This window comes from Heterocephalus glaber, unplaced genomic scaffold (assembly GCF_053883595.1).
Source record: "Heterocephalus glaber isolate CG9 unplaced genomic scaffold, H.glaber_assembly_v1.0 deba00000122, whole genome shotgun sequence".
Classification (NCBI taxonomy): domain Eukaryota; kingdom Metazoa; phylum Chordata; class Mammalia; order Rodentia; family Bathyergidae; genus Heterocephalus; species Heterocephalus glaber.
In genome coordinates, this window is record NW_028258138.1 from 84427335 (window position 1) to 84448825 (window position 21491).

At 41.0% G+C, this 21491-nt stretch overlaps 1 protein-coding gene across 9 annotated transcripts in view; it reads left to right on the top strand.

Moving 5' to 3' along the window:
* Nucleotides 1-21491, top strand: part of Atp8b4 (ATPase phospholipid transporting 8B4 (putative)) — a 220421-nt gene that overhangs the window by 90211 nt on the left and 108719 nt on the right. For all 9 annotated transcript variants that reach the window (XM_087180903.1, XM_087180900.1, XM_087180905.1 and 6 more), the window contains 2 exons: nt 3507-3579; nt 18709-18779. In XM_087180903.1, the coding sequence (XP_087037029.1) occupies nt 3507-3579; nt 18709-18779 (144 nt within the window). The remainder of the gene's footprint in view (nt 1-3506; nt 3580-18708; nt 18780-21491) is intronic.

A 21491-nucleotide genomic window follows, 5' to 3' on the forward strand; every position in this document is an offset into this window, starting at 1 on the left:
ATTGTTCAGTAAATATTTACTGAGTGGCTACTCTGAGCTGGGCATTATACTAAGTCCTGAGGACACAGTGAGAGCCACACGGGGCATCTGGGCCAGGAGGGCTCCGTCTGTTCCAGGACCGACATTCGGTGGAGACCAAAGACAACATGCGCTTGGTGTAAGTGGGCAGCGTGGCCAGAGGGAGGCGCTCAGGATCAGGTATCGGGCGTTTTGTCTCCAGGGCCCGGACCCTTCCGCTGGCTGAGACTTTTCAGGACATCCTCTTCTTCAGGAAGTTGTGTTGCTAGCAGGAAGTCAGGAGCATTGGAGTGTGGGAAAGATGACAGGAATCTGGAGAAGCGTGCTGAATGTCCCCCTATCTGTCCCTAGGCTTGGTGTCTTGGTCAAGGCAAGCTCCAGAGCCAGAAGTTCAAGATGTGGAAGAGAGTTAGGTGCTAGCCCACTCCCACTCTTATGCATATTCTCTTGCATATTCTCTCTCCCTCTCCCTCCTTCCCTCTCTTTGAGACAGGGCCTCACTATGTAGTTCAGGCTGGCCTTGAACTCACTCTGTAGCCCAGGCTGGCCTCCAACCCCCGGCGATCTTCCTGTCTCAGCCTCCTGAATGCTGGGATTACAGGTGGGCACCCAAGTCCACACTTGCGTTATCTCTGGGAGGTTTCCCTCCAGGCCTGGCACTCTCGGTGCACCTGCCTCACTGTACAACACAGGTTCAGAGGGATTGGTCAGAAGTCACCAAGGGCAGCAGCGCTCACTGTTCTCCACTGCTCTCAGACTCTTGGAGGCTCTGAAGAGAAGATGCACAAGTCAGAGGCTGTATTAAAACAGTTCTTTCCTTAAGGCAATTCTACTTGCCATTCTGGGGCAGTTGAAGTCCCTATGTTTTAGAGTGCCTTTGCAATGTAAATTTTTATCTACCTTTTTCTTGAGTTTTACTTGTTTACCAATCAGCTTGTGAGTTTACTAAGGTAAAGGCCATCTAACTACCCCATCTAGTTTTTAAAAATCTGCTTCAAAGAAGCACTAACTAGATTATGTCTGTTTCATAACATGCAGTGATTCTGTTATGATACTGAAACTTGAGCCACATTTTATCATCTTGGAATTTCAGCGCAATTAATGAATGAACTTGTTTGCAGAATATTCCCAAACTACAATTCACCTTCACGAGCCAGGAGCCTTGCTCTGACAAAGGTGAAGGCAAAGCTCAAAGGTGCTGAGTCCTTGGGGCCAAGTGTCACCTTCCACAGCCCATGAGGCCACCTTGTCCTCTCGGCAGAGCCATGTGGTGTGGGATGCTTCAAACTTGAGCCTCCAAACATCTGCGCAGCACATGGGGTGCCAGGGTGTGTCTGTTTTCATTGTTTCAAACTGATGATGAAACCCAATCACTACACAAGTTAAAATCTCAAAAGCCCAGAAATAATTTGAAGATGAGCTTTAACACAAATCTTACTGTCTGCTCCTCTCATCCTGCAGGGGTGTCTTTGATGATTTTGGTTGTCAGTGGTAGTGGGCAGGGCAAGAGAAATGGTTACTTTCAAAATAGAGATGATGGAAGATCATTGGCAGGTCTGCACAAGTTTTTGCTGGCTGTAAATTTGGGTTTTTCCATAGTTCTGGTCCTCAGTGCTCATTACATACTTCTGAGCTCCTAGCTGATTGCAATTGTATACATCTGGTAAGGCAGAATCGGAAATGTGATCACAAAGCCCATGCCTCTGATTGTATTGTACACAGGAATATATTCAAGTAAGGGGTTAACAGAGACACGTTGCATAGCCTGTGTCAGATCAATATCTCCATCCATTTTTCTGTACAGCTCTAATTACATTTTAAGAGTGTTACTTTCTCCCTGCTAAAGTAGTCTCTTTTGTACTTTTCTTGCTCTTCATCCAGTTTCTGTATCTTTGTCAAGTCGTAAGATGACTTTCCATTAGACTCCCTTTGTAAAGCTCGTGCTACTTCTTGCTAGGGTTCCGTCCACAAACCCACGTCTGTGTGACCATGGTGGTTACTGGTGGAGCGGTTGGGTTGTGCTAGGCTCTTGGTCATCATCTAGGAAATATCACTTGCTGTTTCCGGTGCAGTCCTCCCTTCACGATAGTGTCAAGTGGGAGGGGTCGTGGCACTAAATATCATCTCAGCTTCTTCCCCAAACAAGTGCAGTTCTACAAGACTTCAGGGTAATTCAGTAGCAGCACAATTTCTGTAAATAAGACCCAGTATCCTCCCCCATCCATCCACCCATCCTATTTCCCGAAGACTGTCCCTTGAGAAATGTCTCTAATGGTCCCAAGCAGGCCTCCCCAGGAGAAATAAACCAGCACAGAATCCATACCTATAAAGACAAACAAAATGAGGTTTACAAGGCTTCCTAGTTTTTCCTGTTGTCATCGAGGGAGATAAAGCCCAGAAAAGCAAGGCTTGGAAAAGTGATTGAATTCTGGCTTGGGATAAAAATGCTGCCATTGAAAATTTTCCAGAACAACATGTACTTGGATCCTTATTAGAGAAAAATTATTTGAGTGTTTAAGCCAAATGACCCAGCAGGGTTGATAGTGTGAGGCATATTTCACAGTTGTATAAATATTTAAAATTGTTTTCCAGGCTATAAAACAAAGTAAATTAGGTTATTTTTGGGGAAAAAACCCAGTGAAATTAGCCTGCCCACCTGATTGGGGAAACCTGGACTGCCCATGGCTGCCTTCCCTTCTAATCCACCCATCCCTGCCTGCTCTTCTAAGCAGGAATCTCTGAGAAGGAAGCTTAGCAAAGGCTTCCAATTTGGAAAACAAGGCTGGCTTCCATTTCAGGAAGTTTCACAGGAGACCATTTGCGTCCTGCTGTCCTGTGATGGGGGCCCTGTTTTCACAGGGCCTGTGGGTCCCATGGACACAGCCATTGTGCACCATAAACCCCTTTGAACTTGGGGCTCCAAATGTGGGACTCTGTTATCCACACGGATGTCAGAGAGACCGTGTGGCCTGTTGCCTGGCCGTGGTCTGTTCTGAGCCACTGGGGCCTCCTTCAGCCACGTGCTGGACAGTTCATCTGTGGTCTTGCTCAGTCAGTCTCTCAGGGCTTCTGTCTGCAACTGTCTTCTCGTTCAGTTTTTGCCTGAGACAGTGACAGTGATGTTTCTGTGTTTATTACAAAGAGTTTGAAAAGAATGTCAGTGGCCAAATTTATGAAAGGTCATAGCTGTTGTATACAACTGGTATTGTGGGACAGTGTGAAAGAGTACACAGCCAAGAGTTAGGCATTTAGAGTTCCACCGAAGGTGTGGGTGACTCACCGGCTGCTCATGAGAAGTCCTTTAGCCTCTCCAGGCATTGTTTCCAGGCTGCTCAGGGAAAGAACTTTGATAGGAAGGAACTTGACATCCCATCACCATCTTCCCTGCCTCTTATGTCACGTGACGTCACCACGTGTAGGAATCCATTTCCTTATAGGTTTGGTTCTTCCCCGTTCTTGAAAAAAATTAACTTTGTTTTTGTTCTCAGACTGCAGAATGAAAAATGGATGAATGTCAAAGTGGGAGACATCATTAAATTGGAAAATAACCAGTTTGTTGCTGTGAGTATTTGATATTGCTTATAAAATTTATCTCAGATTAAAATTATCAGATATAATGAATTACATTTGCAAATTTAGTAAATCCATATTAATCTAGAGCAATGCAGGAGGGGGCAGCAGTGTGTGTTAACTTACGTTTTCAGTACCATGGTAAGTCAGAGGAGACTGGGTCGTTATCACCTTATTTCCTTAGGGACCTTTTAGAGACAGGTGTAATTTTAAATTAGGATGTCAAACACTTCACAGAGTTTTAACAATGCCTCTGAGTACCTTAAAAAGTTTGTTTTCAAGTATTTTGAATACTATTCCTTAATATTATAATCAACACTATTAATTTGCAGTGTATTAGAAAAATTGTAAGTTAGAGAAACTATGTTCCTTTCTGAATAATTAGAAAATATTTATTGGTTGTGCTAAGTTAATAAATATTAATGAGGTCCTGTTTTGCATACCAAATGCACTATAATTTATATTTTAAGCTACTGATGTTATAGGTTCCTCAATAAAAATTCAGTTCGATCAGTGAAATGTATGCAGCTAATTGTAGTTTAAATTAAATTTAGGAGGACAAAAGCAGTGTGGATCAGAGCCTAAAAATTCAAATTATTGTAGAGTTTATTTCAAATGTATATTAGATTATTTATAGAAATTTTTATGCCGAATGTAGTTTTGTGAATCAAATGTTGTTCATTAAACCTGAGACATTTCCTGACATTTTATGACAGGAAAAAAACTGTGGCCCTAAGATCCATTTACAGGAACAGCAACCCAGTTAAGAATCTTCCGAATTTACTTCCAAAGCACCTTCTGTCCTGAGCTCCATGCTCGCGACTCCCCGGAGGAGCCCAGGCGAAGGAGCTACTCAGGGACAGGCCATTCTCCAGAGTTCCCACTCAAAGTGGAGGAATGCGTGTTTCCCTGGCAACCTCAATGCTATGGGAAATAGATGAGAACCAAAAAGGAGCAGGAAGGTGCCAGGGCAGCAGAAGCAGAGGAGTCTACGTCCTGTCCCGCACAGTCTGCCAGGTTCTCCCCAGGAGCTATTTATTTTTATTTTAAGCAATTTAAATTACTCACCTAACAAGTTTTCCAGCTCCTTAAAGGTTAAGAATGCCACACGAGGCGGTGGCAGTGTCAGACGAACACTCCCTGTGGGTGGGACGGTGGCAGATGGTGAAGGCACTGCTCCTGGATCCTCCAGTGATAAAGTCAAACGCTTTGCCTCCCTTGCCTTGGTTTCCCTGCATCCAGGCTGGGTGCTGCATGGCTTCCCTTCCAGCCCTCACCCGCTGGGATCTGTGTCTGAGCTGAGATCCAATGACAAGATCCTGCAGGGCAAAGTGCACATTGATTTGCTTGGTCTCTAACATCTGGTGCCATGTGGGTCATAGAGGGCCTTCTCTAAGAGCTATTTGAATAAATAGTGTCAATCTTGTAAGAAAGAAGGCAGGAAAAAAAATTGAAGACATTCTCAAAATTCAGGGTGTTCTGTATCAATGGGAGGAGATCTTTATACTCTGATTAAGTAAAAAAAAATCACATACATATATTCAGAATATATTCTTCAAGAAGAAAGGGCTACAGGGAACTTATTTTAGTTCTACTCTCCTGAAAATTATTATAGAATGATTACAATGAAAGTTCTGGTCCATCTAAATTAATAAACTTAGCTTTCTTGTAGGGGGCACGTTCAAATACCTTTGACCAATGTTTTATTCCAAATGGTGCTAGGAGAAATTAATTAAAATATATTGTACAGTTTTAAAAAATTTACTTGGAATTGAGTGTTTCAGGGGGAATGCTAGATATGTTTCCGTTTCATGTATTCCATAAAAATAACGTTAAGAGCCCCTATGGAGAAATCAGTGTGGAGATGCCTCAAAAAGCTAAAACGAGAAATTCCATGTGACCTGGCTATTCCCCTTGTAGGTATCTTCCTCAAAGAGTTAAAGACATCATATTACAGTGATCCATGCATACCCATGTTTAGAGCAGCATAATTCATAACAGCTAAATCTTGGAAGCAGCCTGTTCGTCCATCCACAGATAATGGATAAAGAAAATTTGGTATTTATACAGAATGGAGCACTATTCTAACATAAAGAAGGACAAATTTGAGTTATTTGTAGGAAAATAGATGAACCTTGAGACCATAATGTTAAGTGAAATAAATCAGCCACACAAGCTTAAATAAACACATGGTTCCTCTTATATGAGAAAGTCAAAGTATCAATAAATTGAAGAACAAAATAAAAAACATAATAGGAAACGGGGAGATACTTTGCAGATTCAGAGAGGACCAAGGGATGGAGGGAAGGGGAGTGAAAGGAGAGGAAGGGAAATAAAACGTATTAAGATGTGTTCTGTACACGTACAAACTCCTTACAATGGACGCAATCATTATGTAGTGCAAACATGCACTAAAAAGACAAAAAACCCCCAAGAATTGAAAGAAAAGGAGCCTCATGGAAAGCCCTAATGGGAGTAAATATTAGCTTGGTCCCATTTGTTCACTAATACTATACCCTAGTATCTTCATTTGTCAAATTCTGGGTGGGATGAGTTCAGAAAAGCAGGAGTGAAGTCTGTGTCCCCCAAAAATCAGCTCCACAGGGGCACATTGTTAACATTGGTTTAAATAGGAGTCACACATTCAGACAAATTCTCATGACATCCAAGTGCTGTCCAATAGAATTTTTTGAACTGAGCGCAAGGTTCTGTATTTGTTTTACACAATGTCATACCCAACAACCCCATGTGGCAACTGAGCGCTCAAAATACGCCTAATGCAATGGAGGAACTGAATTTTGAATTGTAATTAATTTAGGTTTAAATGATGACATGTGACTTGTGGCCGCCATATTGGATACGGCAGAAGTAGCCTTTTATTGTGGTCACATGATGGGGTGAAATGCTTACATTTCTCTCATTTTCATTTAGAGGGACAGCAGAAAACTAGCACCCTAAATGTCTGGTTCCCTTGCTTACACCCCTGTCCCAAGAAGATTTCTCTGGTTGGTGAATTGGTGGGAGTGGGGGTGGGGAGTGGTGTAAATGGCCCAGAAACCCCTTCCTCACTTTCTGTTTGGGCTCTTCCTGTGTGCAGAGAGTACATTCTGTTCTGCTCTTCTATGCCATGGATATTACAGGAGCAGATCCCTTTGGTGGGGTTAGTGGGAGGGCCAGGCCAATTTAGAGGGTCCAGTGCCTATGCCGGTGGGTCTGTCTAACAGGACTGAAGCATTAGCATTCAGCTCACTGCCCCAAAGCCTGGTCTCCAACAAGTTACCCAGAAAAAGTTGATATTTTTATCTCTATTGTTCTGTTTACTCTTACAACTACAGCTCTGTTGATTTGAATCTTTAGATAAGAGAGCAAGGGAGTCTTCCAAATCCCTGAAACTCTGTGGTGCCTAGGGATTAGGTCATTTTGTTCCAAGGTTTTCCGTATCTAGCTACTCAGGTCCTAGGAACCTAGTTTCAAGGGTAAGCAAATGTTTTTATGGGTGCACTGCTGTAACTGTTTAGGAGAGCTGACATATCATGGCCAGGGAGGGACATTCATTCGTAGGAGCTGCAGCATTGAGCCAGATCTCAGGAAGCCAGCTCACAAAGATAATGATACAGTAACAGTAGCTAGCATTTACCAACTCTGTGCCACACATCCACATTATAAGCATTTTGTATGGATTAACTCATTTAGTCCTCACATTAGCCCAATGAGGTCAGGCCGTGTGCTATTTATTATTGGACCCATTTTATGGATGAGAAAACAGAGGCACAGGGTTTTCAGATATCTTGCCAGAGGAAGAGCCAGGAGGAAATCTGGGCAACTGGCTCCTTCCCACTCCTCTGCTGCCCCTGTCTTGGTTAGAACAGTCCTTCTGAGGGCCTTGGGTCTGGGCGCTCAGAATATGGGGCTCCTGGCCTGGATGCTGGAAGCGAAATTATCCAAGGGCATTGCACCCAATTTAATCTGCTCAGACTTAGAATTTACACCTTGATTTATGTCAGTTTAGCAGCAAATTTTAAGCAAGGAAAGGTGCTCACCTGAAATTGCCAATTTGCTGACATATTCAGAAGTTACTGACTTTTGTTTTCCAGAAAATAAACCCCTTACCCTCCACACTTTTTTTATTTTTGGTACCAGGGATTGAACTCTGGACCTTGCGCTTTCGAGGCAGGTGGCGGCACTGAGCTAAGTCCCTAGCCCCACACTTTTAAAAAAAAAATTCAAGAACATTCTTGGGCTGAAATTTCAAAACCCCTATTTTTGCTGTGAAACCAGGAAGAATGCAGCAGAATTTGGATATGACAATGAGATTGACTTGCACTAGAAGAACCAAGCCAACCATTAGAAAACATGCTACAGAGTTCTTGATGCCACCAGAGCCTGGCACCTGGCCCAGGGGTACCTTTCCCCCTTTCTCAACAGCGCTGCTTTACGACTGTTGGTTTTGCTTTTCTTAGGTGATGATAGAAATAAATCCCTTACTGGATATGAGCACATTTGAACATTGTGAGAATTTAGCTGTTTAACTTGTTTAACCCCTGCCCCCAGGTATTCATGTTTCAGGGGTGTTTGCTACAGATACATTTTTGTTTTGTTTTAAAACCAAGTCATTTTTCAATTACAGGAACTAAACATTTTTACCTTTCCAAAAGGCTAGGCCTGGAAAGATTAATTTGATCTAATTGCTAGGCCTGACCCTTCTTGGCTAGGCTTCCAGAGGGACCATTTTTGTGGTCTAATTGCCCTCCTTGTTATTTTAAATCTTACAGCTTCAAGTCAGTCATTAATTCTTCCAACCTAATTGCTTTATTGCTTTAAATAAACTCTCTCTCTCTCTCTCTCTCTCTCTCTCTCTCTCTACTTTATATGAATCGCATATGTCTATGACAGTAGATAGCTGGGAATTTACCAGGGAATTATTTTAAAGGATACATTGGTCCAAACTTATTGAAGAAGAGCTGTGTTGTTAAAGTGTGGAAAGGCAATAAATTATCTTCTACATTTGAAAAAGGTGAATGGACAATGTTCTGTTTATAAGCAGTTAGCAATTTGTGCAGATGAAATATGCAGGCAACGGTGGTTTCTGATGAGGGGAAGAGCCTGCTATGATGTCAGTTATTTTTCTTCCCTCTGCTCTTTCCTTTGATCACCATCTTTTTCTTATTCTCAAATTAATTTAATTATAAGGACCCAAAGCAATGAATGATGATTCTAGTTCATCTTAGTAGATATTCATCATGAGTTTATTGGATCTGAAGTGTAAATTTTAAATAAAAATGTTACTCATAACCTCACACATTTTCACTTTTATGATTTAATTCTGATTTTTGATTCATAATACATGAGTTATTTGTAATTTTGATTTTGATTTTTAGATTAAAAATAAAAGATAATATGCAGAATATAGAAGATGAGACTGGGTTACAAAACTAAAGGGAATCCAAAAGTGGTGCTCAAGTTAATGCTGCAAATGTCTGTCCATGAGCTCATGGCCCTGCTATGCCAATATTCTTGTACCATTGGAGTTTTGGTTTTGAGCACCAACAAAGCAAAAGAAGTGAAGCATTCTCCATTTTTGGTGGTTGTGTTCTGGTGACTCATGAGCCCACCAGAGGAAAGAATGTATATTTTGGGATCAGAAGTTCTGAATGCTAGGTCCAGCTCTGCAATTGAAGCTATCTACATCTGTCCATGAGCATGGGATTAAATGTTTTGGGGCCTCAATTTCCTCAGGTAGCCGAGATGACTCTCACCATGACTTTGGAAAGGCTATGGGCTTTGCATGAGTTAATTTAGTTCATCTGGTGCAGCCGGGGAGTCCTTTCTCTCCTCATTGCTGGGCAGATAGGGCCTCCCCAGGTTCCTCATGCATACAATACCCTGGGAACTGAGTTACCCATCCACAGGGTTGTTGAGGAATAAAACCACCCAATTATGAGAGACTGTTTCATAAATTCTTAAAGAATGGCGTGGCTTTATGGTGTTATCATTTCTTGGGTTTTGGTTCCTTTATTCTTTAACCCAGCAAACATATATGCCTAATCACTCTCTGAGGGTTTGTCCTTGGTTTTGAGGACTCAGACATTCAGTGGGTCTATGGATTTCTTTCACATTTTCTCTCACAGGTATATTTGTTCCAGGTTTCCATGAAGCAGCTCCTTGGCCTTTTGTTGCCTCTGATGGGTTGGAGAAGGGGTGGTCTCAGAGAGAACACAGCTGCGCCCCTCCAAGCAGGCCATGGGAAAAGGCATCAAGGAGAGCTGATTGGAAGAGAGTGCAAACGGGGGTCTAGTCAGATTATCAGCTGTTGCCTGGCTCACCTGTGGGTTCAGATAAGTGTGTTTTCTTGCCTGTTCTTTACTACTGCTGTGCCTCTGCCAGGGAAATCTGCTTCCCATTGCTTCTGGAGTCTTCTTTCTTTCTTTTGTTTCCTAGCCCTCCCTTCACCCTCTCTATCCTTCCCTATTTACAAAGACTTTATTTCCATTTTTCCATTTCTCAGCATTTTGTCTTTCCCTTCTTTCTTTTCCCCTGCCCCTCCCACTACCCCTACCCCTTTGGACCTTTTCTTCCTATTTTGCATTATCAATTATTCATTCTAATCATTGGTACATTTTAGGTATACAATATAATGACATTCATCATTGGAAATTTGCACCTTTACATAATCTCTCTTGGTTCTTATTTTTCACCCTTGCCCAGCCCTCCCTTCAACCCCTCCATTCCTCCCTATTTACAAAGATTTTGTTCCTATTTTTCCATTTTCTCATATTAATCCCATTCCCTTCTATCCTTTCCCCTAGCCCTCCCACTTCCTTCCCCTTTGCCCCTTTTCTTCCTATTTCACATGACCTATTATACATTTAGTCCTTATTTACACTTTCAGTTTCTCACACCAGAGAAACTATTAGGTATTTATACATGTGTGTCCTATTTATTTTACTTAAGAGTATCGCCTCAATGTGCATCCACTTAGCTATAAATGTCTCTAATTTCTCATTTTTTATGGCTGAGTAGTACTCCATTTTATTAAAAAACCACATTTTCTTTATCCAGTCTCCAGTTGATGGGTATTTGGGCTGTTTCCAAGTTTTAGCTATTACAAACTGTGTTGCTATGAACATGGGTGCACATATATCACTGTGGTATGATTCTTTTAATTCTTTGGGGAAGATCCCCAGCAGTCGAATAGCAGGGTCAAATGGGACTTCCAGTCCTAGTTCTTTGAGGTATCTCCATACTGATTTCCACAGTGGTTGCACCAGTCTATATTCCCACCAGCAGTGGAGCAGGGTTCCTCTTTCCCCACACCCCCGTCAGCATTTGTTATTGGTTGATTGCATGATAGCAGCCATTCTTTCTGGAGTGAGGTGGAATCTCAGCGTTGTTTTCATTTACATCTCTTGAATGACTAGTGATGTTGAGCATTTTTTCATATGTTTATTTGCTATTTCTACTTCTTTGTCTGAGAAATGTCTGTTCATTTCAAATGCCCATTTTTGGATTGGGTCTTTAAATTTGGGAGGTCTGATGTTTTTAAGTTCTTTATAGATTCGAGATACTAGATCTTTGTCTGAGGAAGAGCAGGTGAAGATTTTTTCCCACATTGTGGGTTGTCTTTTCACACTGCTGGTGGTTTCTCTTGCTGTGCAGAAGCCTTTTAATAAGAAGAGATCCCACTTGTTGATTGTTTGTGCTAGTTCACGGGCATCTGAGGTTTTGTTCATAAAATCTTTTCCTACACCGATGTCTTCAAGGGTTCTACCTAACCTCTGTTCCAACTGGTTCAGAGTTTCTATTTTAATATTTAGATCTTTAATCCATTTTGATTTTAGTATAGTGCATGGTGAGAGATATAGGTCTAGTTTTAATCTTTGGCGAGTTGAAACCCAATTTTTCCAGCACCATTTATTAAAGAGGCTATCTTTCCTCCAGTGAGGGTGTTTGGCTCCTTTGTCAAAGATGAGATGGCTGAGTGTGTCTGGCATTGTTTCAGCATCTTCTAATCTGTTCCACTGGTCCTCAGGTCTGTTTCTTTGCCAGTACCATGCTGTTTTTATCACAGTAGCTTTGTAGTAGAGTTGTAGGCTGGGGATTGTGATGCCCCGTGCCATGTCTCTGTTGCCTAGAGTTTCTTTTGCTATTCTGGGTCTCTTCTTGTTCCAAATGAATTTTTGGATTGTTTTCTCGCGGTCTATGAAGTATGCTACTGGGATCTCAATTGGAATTGCATTGAATCTATATAGCAGTTTTGGAAATATGGCCATTTTCATTATATTAATCCTTCCTACCCAGGAGCAGGGGATGTCTGTCAATTTTCTGATATCATCTTCAATCTCTCTTTTCAGAGTGCCATAGTATTCAGAGAAGAGGTCTTTGATTTCTTTTGTTAGGTTGATTCCTAGGTATTTCAGTTTTTTGGATGCTATTGTGAAAGGAATTATTTGCCCTATTTCTCTCTCAGTGAGTCTGTCATTGGTGGAGAGGAAAGCTATTGATTTTTGTGTGTTGACCTTGTAACCAGCTACTTGACTGAATTTGGTTATTAAGTCTAGAAGACTTTTGGTGGAGTTCTTGGGGTCTTCTATATAGAGTATCATGTCATCTACAAATAATGACAGTTTGACTTCTTCATTTTCTATCTTTATTCCTTTTATTTCTTTCTCTTGTCTAATTGCCGTGGCTAATGTTTCCAGAACTATATTGAACAAGAGTGGTGATAGTGGACATCCTTGTCTTGTTCCTGATTTTAATGTGAAGGATTTCAGTTTTTGACCATTTAGTATGATATTGGCTGTTGGTTTTTCATAGATGGCTTCTATCAGTTTGAGGTAGAGACCATCTATTCCAATTTATTGTAGGGTTTTTATCATAAATGCATGTTGAATTTTGTCAAATGCTTTTTCTGCATCTATGGAGATAATCATATGGTTTTTGTCCTTGGCTCTATTGATATAGTGTATTAATTGATTGGTTTTTGTATATTGAACCATCCCTGCATCCCTGGGATGAATCCCACTTGATCAGGGTGTATGATCTTCTTGATGATCTTCTGCATTCTGTTTGCCATTATCTTATTAAGGATTTTTGCATCTATGTTCATTGCTGAGATTGGCCTATAGTTCTCTTTTTCAGTTGGGTCTTTCTCTGCTTTGGGGACCAAGGTGATGCTTGCTTCCAGGAATGAATTTGGGAGTATTGCTTTCCTTTCAATTTCACTAAAGAGTTTAAAGAGTAGTGGCAGTAATTCCCCTCTAAGTGTCTTGTAGAATTCAGCAGTGAAGCCATCAGGACCTGGGCTTTTCTTCATTGGTAAGTTTTTAATTACGTTTTCAATTTCATTGGTTGATATTGGGTTGTTTAGAATTTTTAGGTCTTCTTTGTTCAACTTTGATAATTCATACCTATCTACGAATCTGTCCATTTCTTCTGTGTTTTCCATCTTACTGGTGTATAGGTTCTGGAAGTAGGTATTGATGATCTTCTGGATTTCTGCTGGGTCTGTTGTAGTTTCACCCTTTTTGTTCCTAATTGCATGGATTTGGGCCTTTTCTTTCCTTTTTCTGACAAGATTGGCTAAAGGTTTGTCAATTTTGTTGATTCTTTTGAAGAACCAACTCTTAGCTTCATTGATTTTTTTGTATTGTTCTCTTAGTCTCCATTGCATTGATTTCTCCTCTGATCTTTATAATTTCCTCCCTTTTATGAGCTCTGGGGTTGTCCTGTTCTTCTTTTTCTAGAAGCTTGAGGTTCAGCATCAGGTTGTTTAATTGGGCCCATTCTGTTTTCCTAATATGCATATTCACTGCTATGAATTTCCCTTGTAAGACTGCTTTCATTGTGTCCCATAGATTCCGATATGTTGTATTGTCATTTAATTGAAGGAACTGTCTGATTTCTTGTTTAATTTCCTCTGTGACCCATTGGTTATTCAGAAGTGTGTTGTTCAATTTCCATGTGTTTATGAAATTTTTCCAGTTTCTTTTGCTATGGATCTCCAATTTCATCACACTATGGTCTGATAATATACAGGGGATAACTTCAATTCCTTTGCACTTACTTAAACATGTTCTATGTGTGAGTATGTGGTCTATTTTTGAGAATGACCCATGTGCAGCTGAGAAGAATGTGTATTCTGATTTTGTGGGGTGGAAGACTCTGTAAACATCTGTTAAGTTCATTTGTTCAAGAGTTCAATTGAGTTCTAGTATTTCATTACTTATTTTTTGTCTAGTTGATCTATGTATTTGTGACAGTGGGGTGTTGAGGTCCCCCACTACAATTGTATTAGTGCATATATGACTTTTCATGTCCGTTAGTATTTGTTTTATATAGTTGGGTGTACTAGTGTTTGGTGCATAGATATTTATGATTGTCATCTCTTCCTCTTGGATTCTTCCCTTTACAAGGATGTAGTGTCCTTCTTCATCTCTCTTAATCAGTGTTGGTTTGAAATCTACTTGATCTGCAAAGAGGATAGCTACTCCTGCTTTTTTTTTGGGTTCCTGTGGCATGGAGTATTGTTTTCCACCCTTTAACTTTCAGTCTATGAGTTTCCTTTTGAATTAAGTGTGTTTTTTGTATGCAGCATATTGTTGGATTTTGCTTCTTGACCCATTCTGCCAGTCTATTTCTTTTGATTGGTGAATTGAGACCATTAACGTTGATGGTTATAACTGAAACGTATTGACTTGTCATTGCCATGATTTTTTCTTTTTGTTGGGTTCTCCCCCTTTACATTTAATTTCTTGTCATGCCAGATAGGTTCATTCTGCTTTGCTTCCTGGGGTTGTGATCCTCAATGTCTGTTCCTAGGACATTGTGTAAAATTCTTTGGAGTGCTGGTTTGGTATTCACGAAGTTCCTAAGGTGCTCTTTGTCATGAAAGTATCTTATTTCTCCATCCATTTTGAAAGATAGTTTTGCAGGGTACATCAATCTGGGTTGGAGGCTGTTTGCCTTTAGGGCTTGGAATACATCACTCCAAGCTCTTCTTGCCTTGAGGGTTTGCATTGAGAAGTCTGCTGTGATTCTGATGGGCTTTCCTTTGTATGTGATTTATTTCTTTTTTCTAACTGCTTGTAGAACTTTGTTCTTCTGTTGGGTTTCTGGAATCTTAACAATTATATGCCTATGTGTAGATTTTTTTTTGATCAAGGCTATTTGGAGTCCTATATGCCTCACTTATCTGTATGTCAAGTTCTCCCCCACCCGCCTTGGGAAGTTTTCTGCCATTACTTCTGTGAACAGTCTTTTTTATGTCATCTGCACTCTCTCCTGTTTCTTGTTTGACTCCAGTCAGTCTTATGTTATTCTTCTTTGCATCATCTAGCAGCTGGTGGATTGATTTCTCATTTTCCCTTATAATTTTGAAGCAATTTTTCTTTTCCTGGACACTAATTGCAATCTTATCTTTTATATCTGAAATTCTGTCCTCACATTGGCTCATTCTGGTGTGTAGACTTTCAATGGAGTTTTTCATGTCCTGGAAATCTGTTTGCATCTGTTTTATGGATTCCATTTGTTTTGTATGTTGGGATTCCATCATGTTCCTCAGCTCCTCTCTAGATTTATTAATCATGTCTTGCACTAGGGGCACAATTTCTCCTGTTATCTGAGAAATTATTTCTGATTTCATTTTTTCCAGATCCCCTTTTGTTGCCTGTTCAGTGGGTCCAGGTGGTTGAGTATCAGAGTGTTCCATCTCATTTCCCTTTGGGGTTGCTGTAGGTGATCTGGAAGTCTGGTTTTGTGACTTATTTACATGTTTTCTCATTTCAACTGCGAGGGTGGGTGCTGTTGGCGCCTGCACGGATTACTTCCTCTGAGCTGGGAGAGGTGGGACAGGGGCCGGGAGCAGCAGTAGGGATGGTGGCCCAAAAGCCCTTTCCTCTGGGCTGGGAGCAGCGGGAGGGATGGTGGCCGGGAAGCCCCTTCCTCTGGACCAGGAGCAGTGGGACAGCAGCTCAGAAGCCCCTTCCTCTGGGCCGGGAGCATTGGGACTCAGTAGCATGGTCTGGTGGTATGGTTTCCTCTGTGTCTTTGTAGTGTGGAACCAGGTGCCTGTACAGAGGAGCGGGGGGGGGGGGGTTGTCCAGTGGATTGTTGCCGGGGTGCGGGTTGATTCGGCATGTTCCGTGCGGCTCGGGACCTTGGTAGGGCGTGTGCAGACCTGCCTGTCTGCAGCGGGCTGATTTGCCATGTTCCATGCGACTCTGGAGTTTTCTTTCTATTGCTTCTGCAATCTGACTTCTATTGCTCCTGCAATCTGCCTTCTATTGCTCCTGGAATCTCCCATGATGCCTGTCCTCAACTACCAACACAATGTGCTCTCTCATTCTCACTTGTCTCATAGCACTTTGTTAATAAGGCCTTCAGAGCCCTTACCTTATCCTGCCTTTGCTAAACTAGAAAATCACTGAAAAAAGGATTTGAGTGACCTGTCATCTATGGCTCAGTCTGGCTGGATTCAATTCCTGGCTGCCCACTTCCTAACCACTCAGCCTGGATCAGGTTACTGAGCCTCTATGGGCCTCACTTTTCTCACTTGTACTCAGTGGGGATGGGCAACAACAGGACTACATGACAGGATCTCTGTGACAGTTAAATAAAATTCCACATATAAGCTCTTAGGAGAATGCCAGAACATAGAAGATCTTCTCTAAATATTGGCTATTGCTGGGACACAATTTCCAGATCAAGTAGGAATTGGGCCCCCTGAGATTTCCTGGAGGGGTTGCTGGAGAAGGTCTGGTCTGGGATGCTCGGAGTCCTGGGCCTGGTGCCACTCCTAGGTTGCTCCAACTCTTGGCCCAGTGCCTCTGATCAAAGGATGACTAGGGACTAGCGGGGCTATAACTGGGATCTTTGTGCCCTTTCCTTACCTGAAGTATTCCCAAGTGCACTAGAAGGGGGGGCCCTGTCCAACCTGTTTCTCCTTGCCCCAAACCTTCAAGGGAGAGGTGAACAGAAAGGAGTACCACGGCTCAGCAGAGGGAATGCAGGAGGGAGAATGAAGGAGCAGAGGGTAGGACAGAGAACAGGGAGTGAGATTGTTCAGAGGACATCAAAGAAGAGGTGACAATGGAGGAGACCAGAAGAGGCAGGGAGGGAAAAGTTCCAGGTTCCCAGGAAGACAAAGCAGGAGCCATCAGGCTAGAATCCCTCAGGCATAGACTTTCAGCCTCTAGGAAACTGGGTCCTCTTCTGGAGGAGAATCCAGCCGCCAGGTGGCAGTGGTGCCTTAGTCACGTGTCCCCAGCCTCCCCATGCTTACCACAAGGGGCAGCAACATTGGACCACTTTCTCTGCAGTGCTACATAGGAGTAGATATATTTCTCTATATGTTATAACTGTTTTCAATCACAGATGCTGAGAGAATTCTGGATTTTGTTAAAAATGATCTTTTTAAGATTGGGTGAAGAGAGTCATGGACCCCAAGAGCTTTAATCTTGCCCACTGCCAGGATTAGGCCCTTATGCAGTGAATTTTTAAAATCTTAATTTATTGGTACATGCTTGTAGTACGTGATGAGTACACCCATCATGGGGAGTTGGGACATGCACATGATGCATCTCAGTTCTTTTTTCTCCCTACCTCTCCATCCTTTGGCTCCTTTCCCTTCGGCAAGGATCTGTCTCTGTCTGCTACTTTCTATCTTTTGTTTTGCTCTTTAATTTATTTATATTTTGTTTTTTTCATATAAGAGAAGCCATATTTAAGCTTCAGATGTGGGCAATAAGATCAAGGTGAATTTTCCAAAAGGAAAAAAGTTTCTCTTTTTGATCAGGATAGGGAATGGCTGGTTCACAGTGGCACGCACTTTTGACACATTCTCTGTGGGTGTGCTCTGCTTACACTGTGACAAGTGAGAAGATATTTTCTGCCTGGGTCAGCTTCTCAGGTTGTTTCATTCAGGGCTGAGGAGGAGCCTTAATCATTCAGTCCCATTTATTCCTTTAGGGACTGTTTCAGCTCTGTTTTATCCTAACACACACACACAGGCACAAAACTCGATGCGGCTATTTTTGAGTTGGAAATTTAAGAGCTTGTGACAGTGAAACCAGTAGAGTCTAAATTTAACTTCCAAGACTTGAGGACAAAGCAATTCTAATATTTTTAAGAACAAAGGTAAGAAAATGTCATAGATTTGGAATGCTAATTACACATTCAGACAGCAAGAAAATTGCCTGGCTAATGTCTGAAAAGAAGTTGCTGAAACTTAAGTCAGTTCTTTTTAGACATTCACACTCCTTGGAATTTCATAAAAGCACTTACTTTTAAAATAAAATTTGAGGGCCGGGGATTTAGCTCAGTGGTTCTGCTGCCCACCTCACAAGCGCAAGGTCCTGAGTTCGATCCCCAGTACCAAAAAAAAAAAAAAAAAAATTGAAATTTTAAATAAAGTAAAACAGATAAGCCATTTCCTACTATAGGAAGCTACGGTAATTCTAAAACTGAATTGTGATAGGTAATTTCCAATCTCCAATGGACATTGAAATAAAATGACTTATCTTTAAAAAATCAAACGATTTAATATCTGAACTTTTTCCAGTGTCTTTTACCATACTTTCTATTTTATCTTGTTCTCTTGCCTAAGCACCCCCTTCCTTTCTCTTTCCCATTTCTTTTCAGTTTTTGCTTACTTTTTCTTTCAGTCTTTTTATCTTTTTTCCTATCTCTTTGCCTTTCAGTTTCCATCTACTTCATCTGTCTTCCCCATCTCCCTTGCCTGGTCCCTGCCTTTAATTGATCATACTAAGTAATTAACATGTGTGCATATAAATGTTTGTAATTATTTAATTGGAGAGTGACTTATATTTTCCAGTAGTAATGATCAAAGCAAAAAAAAATTGTAGCAAAACAAGAAATGATCAAAAAAGGCAAAGCAAGTGGCTACTAATTTATGAACTACCTCTAGCCCTAGCTTCTGTTGGGGTCAGCGGAGGGGAGAGAAGGTAGGTTCAGGGCAGTGACCCGGAAGTAGTACAGAGTCTCCCGGATGAGCATTGTTCCCAAGGCTCTGAGGGCCAATTAGTAGTGGAGGGTAATGAGTGTAGCTGCCTTTGAACCTTTCTTCCCTTCTCAAATATTCTGTGCCACGATTTCTTAAAACAGGCTGATTTGCTTCTTCTATCAAGCAGTGAGCCCCATGGTCTCTGTTACATTGAAACCGCTGAGCTTGATGGGTAAGTTGTTAAATCAGAATAATTGATTAGATTGTTTTTTAATTTATGGAGTCTTTAGAAACGGGTCTCCAACCTCATTCTTTATTTTCACAGAAGAAATAGGAATCTAAGTGGCAAATCCCAGTGTGAGTTATTTTGCAGTAATTTTGAAAACAAATTTTCTCTTAAATTTACCTGGGAGATTCTTTTCTCTTGAGTTTATTTTCTTTCAGAAACAGTGAGTTAAACACGTGTACATGAACAACCTGCACAAGAACTCTTAGTGAAGTGCCCTAGAAGCTTTTGCTGGTTTTAATTTCAAGTGATTTTCTAAGGAAAATGAGAAGGGTGAAGGTCAGTGTCCTTGGAGGAAGGAGAGTCTGAAAGGGACTTTAAGAACCAACAGGTGAAGCTGCAGAGAGAGAAGAGAGAAACCACTTCCATCATTTGAAATTTTTGGTGCAGTTTGGAAATTGACATTAATTTAGAATTTAGTTATCGGCAATATGGGAGCTCTATGGTAAGACACAATCTTGGCAGTCTGATAGTCATTGCCATATTAAGCTATTCAAGCAGCATTTTGGCTGTGTGCTCATCCCACTCCTGGTTTGGGCAGAACCTTTTCAGAGCTGATAGGGAAATGCATATACTTAAAAATGTCTCAAATCAAACTCCTGTCTCAAGCACATGGATGCAGCCAAATAAATTCAAAACAAGTGGATGGAAGGAAGCAATTCAGATAAGAATGAAAATTACCGAACTTGAGCACAAAAATAAGGAAAGTCAATGAAATAGATTTTTTGAAAATAGCAATTTAGTTGACAAACCTGTAGTGAGAGAGAGAGAATGAGAATGAATTATTAATATCATAGATGACCCAGGTGAATTCAAACAGATCCTGAACATATCTAAGGGATAATGAAGAAATACTACAAACAACTCTATGCACAAAAATTTGATAACTTAGACAAAATGGAGCACTTCCTCAAAACAAAACAAGGCTATACACCCAATATAAAATAGATAACTACTGCAGACCCTTGCAGTTGGGTTCCAGTTTCCTGCCCAGTATATAACACAGGCCTGAGAAATAAAACTAAAAGACAGAACTAGGAGAGAAAGAGGGGTGACAGGATGACCAATGCTGGTGCAACTGACAAAGGTGCTGATCTGTCCAAGCCACTGAGTTTTATTGGCAATCAACTGGGGTAAAGGTGAGCTACCTGTGAGGGCAGCACGATGTGTAAGGATATGCAGTTGTGTACTTCCTATGGAAGTTAATGTAAACAAGGCTCATGAAGGAAAAGACAAAGCATTTTCGAATAAGGAACAGAATAGACAAACTATATGGCTGTAATTAGAACATTGTCCTAGTCAGGAGGTTTTAGCTGTGGGAATGGAATTTGGGTGCAAGTTACTCTGACCTCGGTATGAAGGCTTTGGCCAGACTCACTTCTATAAACAAGCCGATTGCGGGGTTAACTCCTCACAGCCTGCTTTGGGCATAATCAATATTGTGGTCTCCTGCAGATAACTTGAATAATCCTATAACTATTAAGGAAGTTAAATCTAAATAGAAAACATAAAACCTTAAAACTTTTAGACAAAAATATAGGACAAGATCTTTGAGAGTTGGGGCTAGTCCAAGAGTTACCAGATTTGACACAAAAAACATGATCCATAAAAAGAAAATTTTGGTAAACTGGGCTTCATCAAATTAAAATATTTTTGCTCTGTAACAACCCAATTGAGAGGGTGCGATAATAAGCTGCAGACTGGGAGAAACTATTTGCAAAGCATCTATTTAACAAAAGGGTTGAATCCTGAGTATGTAAAAATATTCTCAAAACTCAGTAGTTGAAAAAAAACTACTTACAAAGTAGACAAATGACATGAACAGACATTTCTCCGAAGAGAACATTGCTAATAAGCACACAAAAAGTTGTTCAACATCCTTAGCCATTAGGGAAATTAAAACCACAATGCTTTATCACTGCAGATCTTTCAGAGCGGCTCACATAAAACATAGTGACGCAGCTCCGAAGGCTGGCAAGGGTGTGGAGAAAGAGCCTCACTCTTACACTGCTGGTGCAAATAAAATGTTATATAATATAATAATTATATAATATAATTATAATATAATGTTATATAATATAACATTATATTATGTTATAATATAGTGACTCTTGAAAATGATTTGTCAGTTTCTTTAAAACTAAACATACAACTACTGTGCAACTCAGCAATTTTACTCCTGGCCATTTATCCTGGAGAAATGAAGACTTCTGTATACACAGAAAACCTATACATAAAGGTTTAGGGCCAATGGATTTGAAGCCTCCCAAACATCTTAGATGTCCTTCAGCGGGTGAATGATTGAACAAAACATGACACAGCTGCTTCGTGGGATGCTACTCAGAAATACAAAGGAATGAGATAGGCAGCGTTGGGATGACCCTTCAGAGAATTCTGCTGAGTAACACAAGCTAATGCTAAAGGATTGAGAAACATATGCTGTATGGTTCCACTTATATAACATTCTTGAAAAGGCAAAATTATACAAATGGAGAACAGATTAGTGGTTGCCAGGTATTAAAGAGGAGATGGGGAGGGAGGGAAGTGAGGTGGCTATAAAGAGCAGCCTGAGGGATCCTTGTTTTGGTAGAAATGTTCTGTACGTTGGGTCACTGTCAGTACCTGTGTTGTGATGTTATGCTGTAGTGTTACAGGATG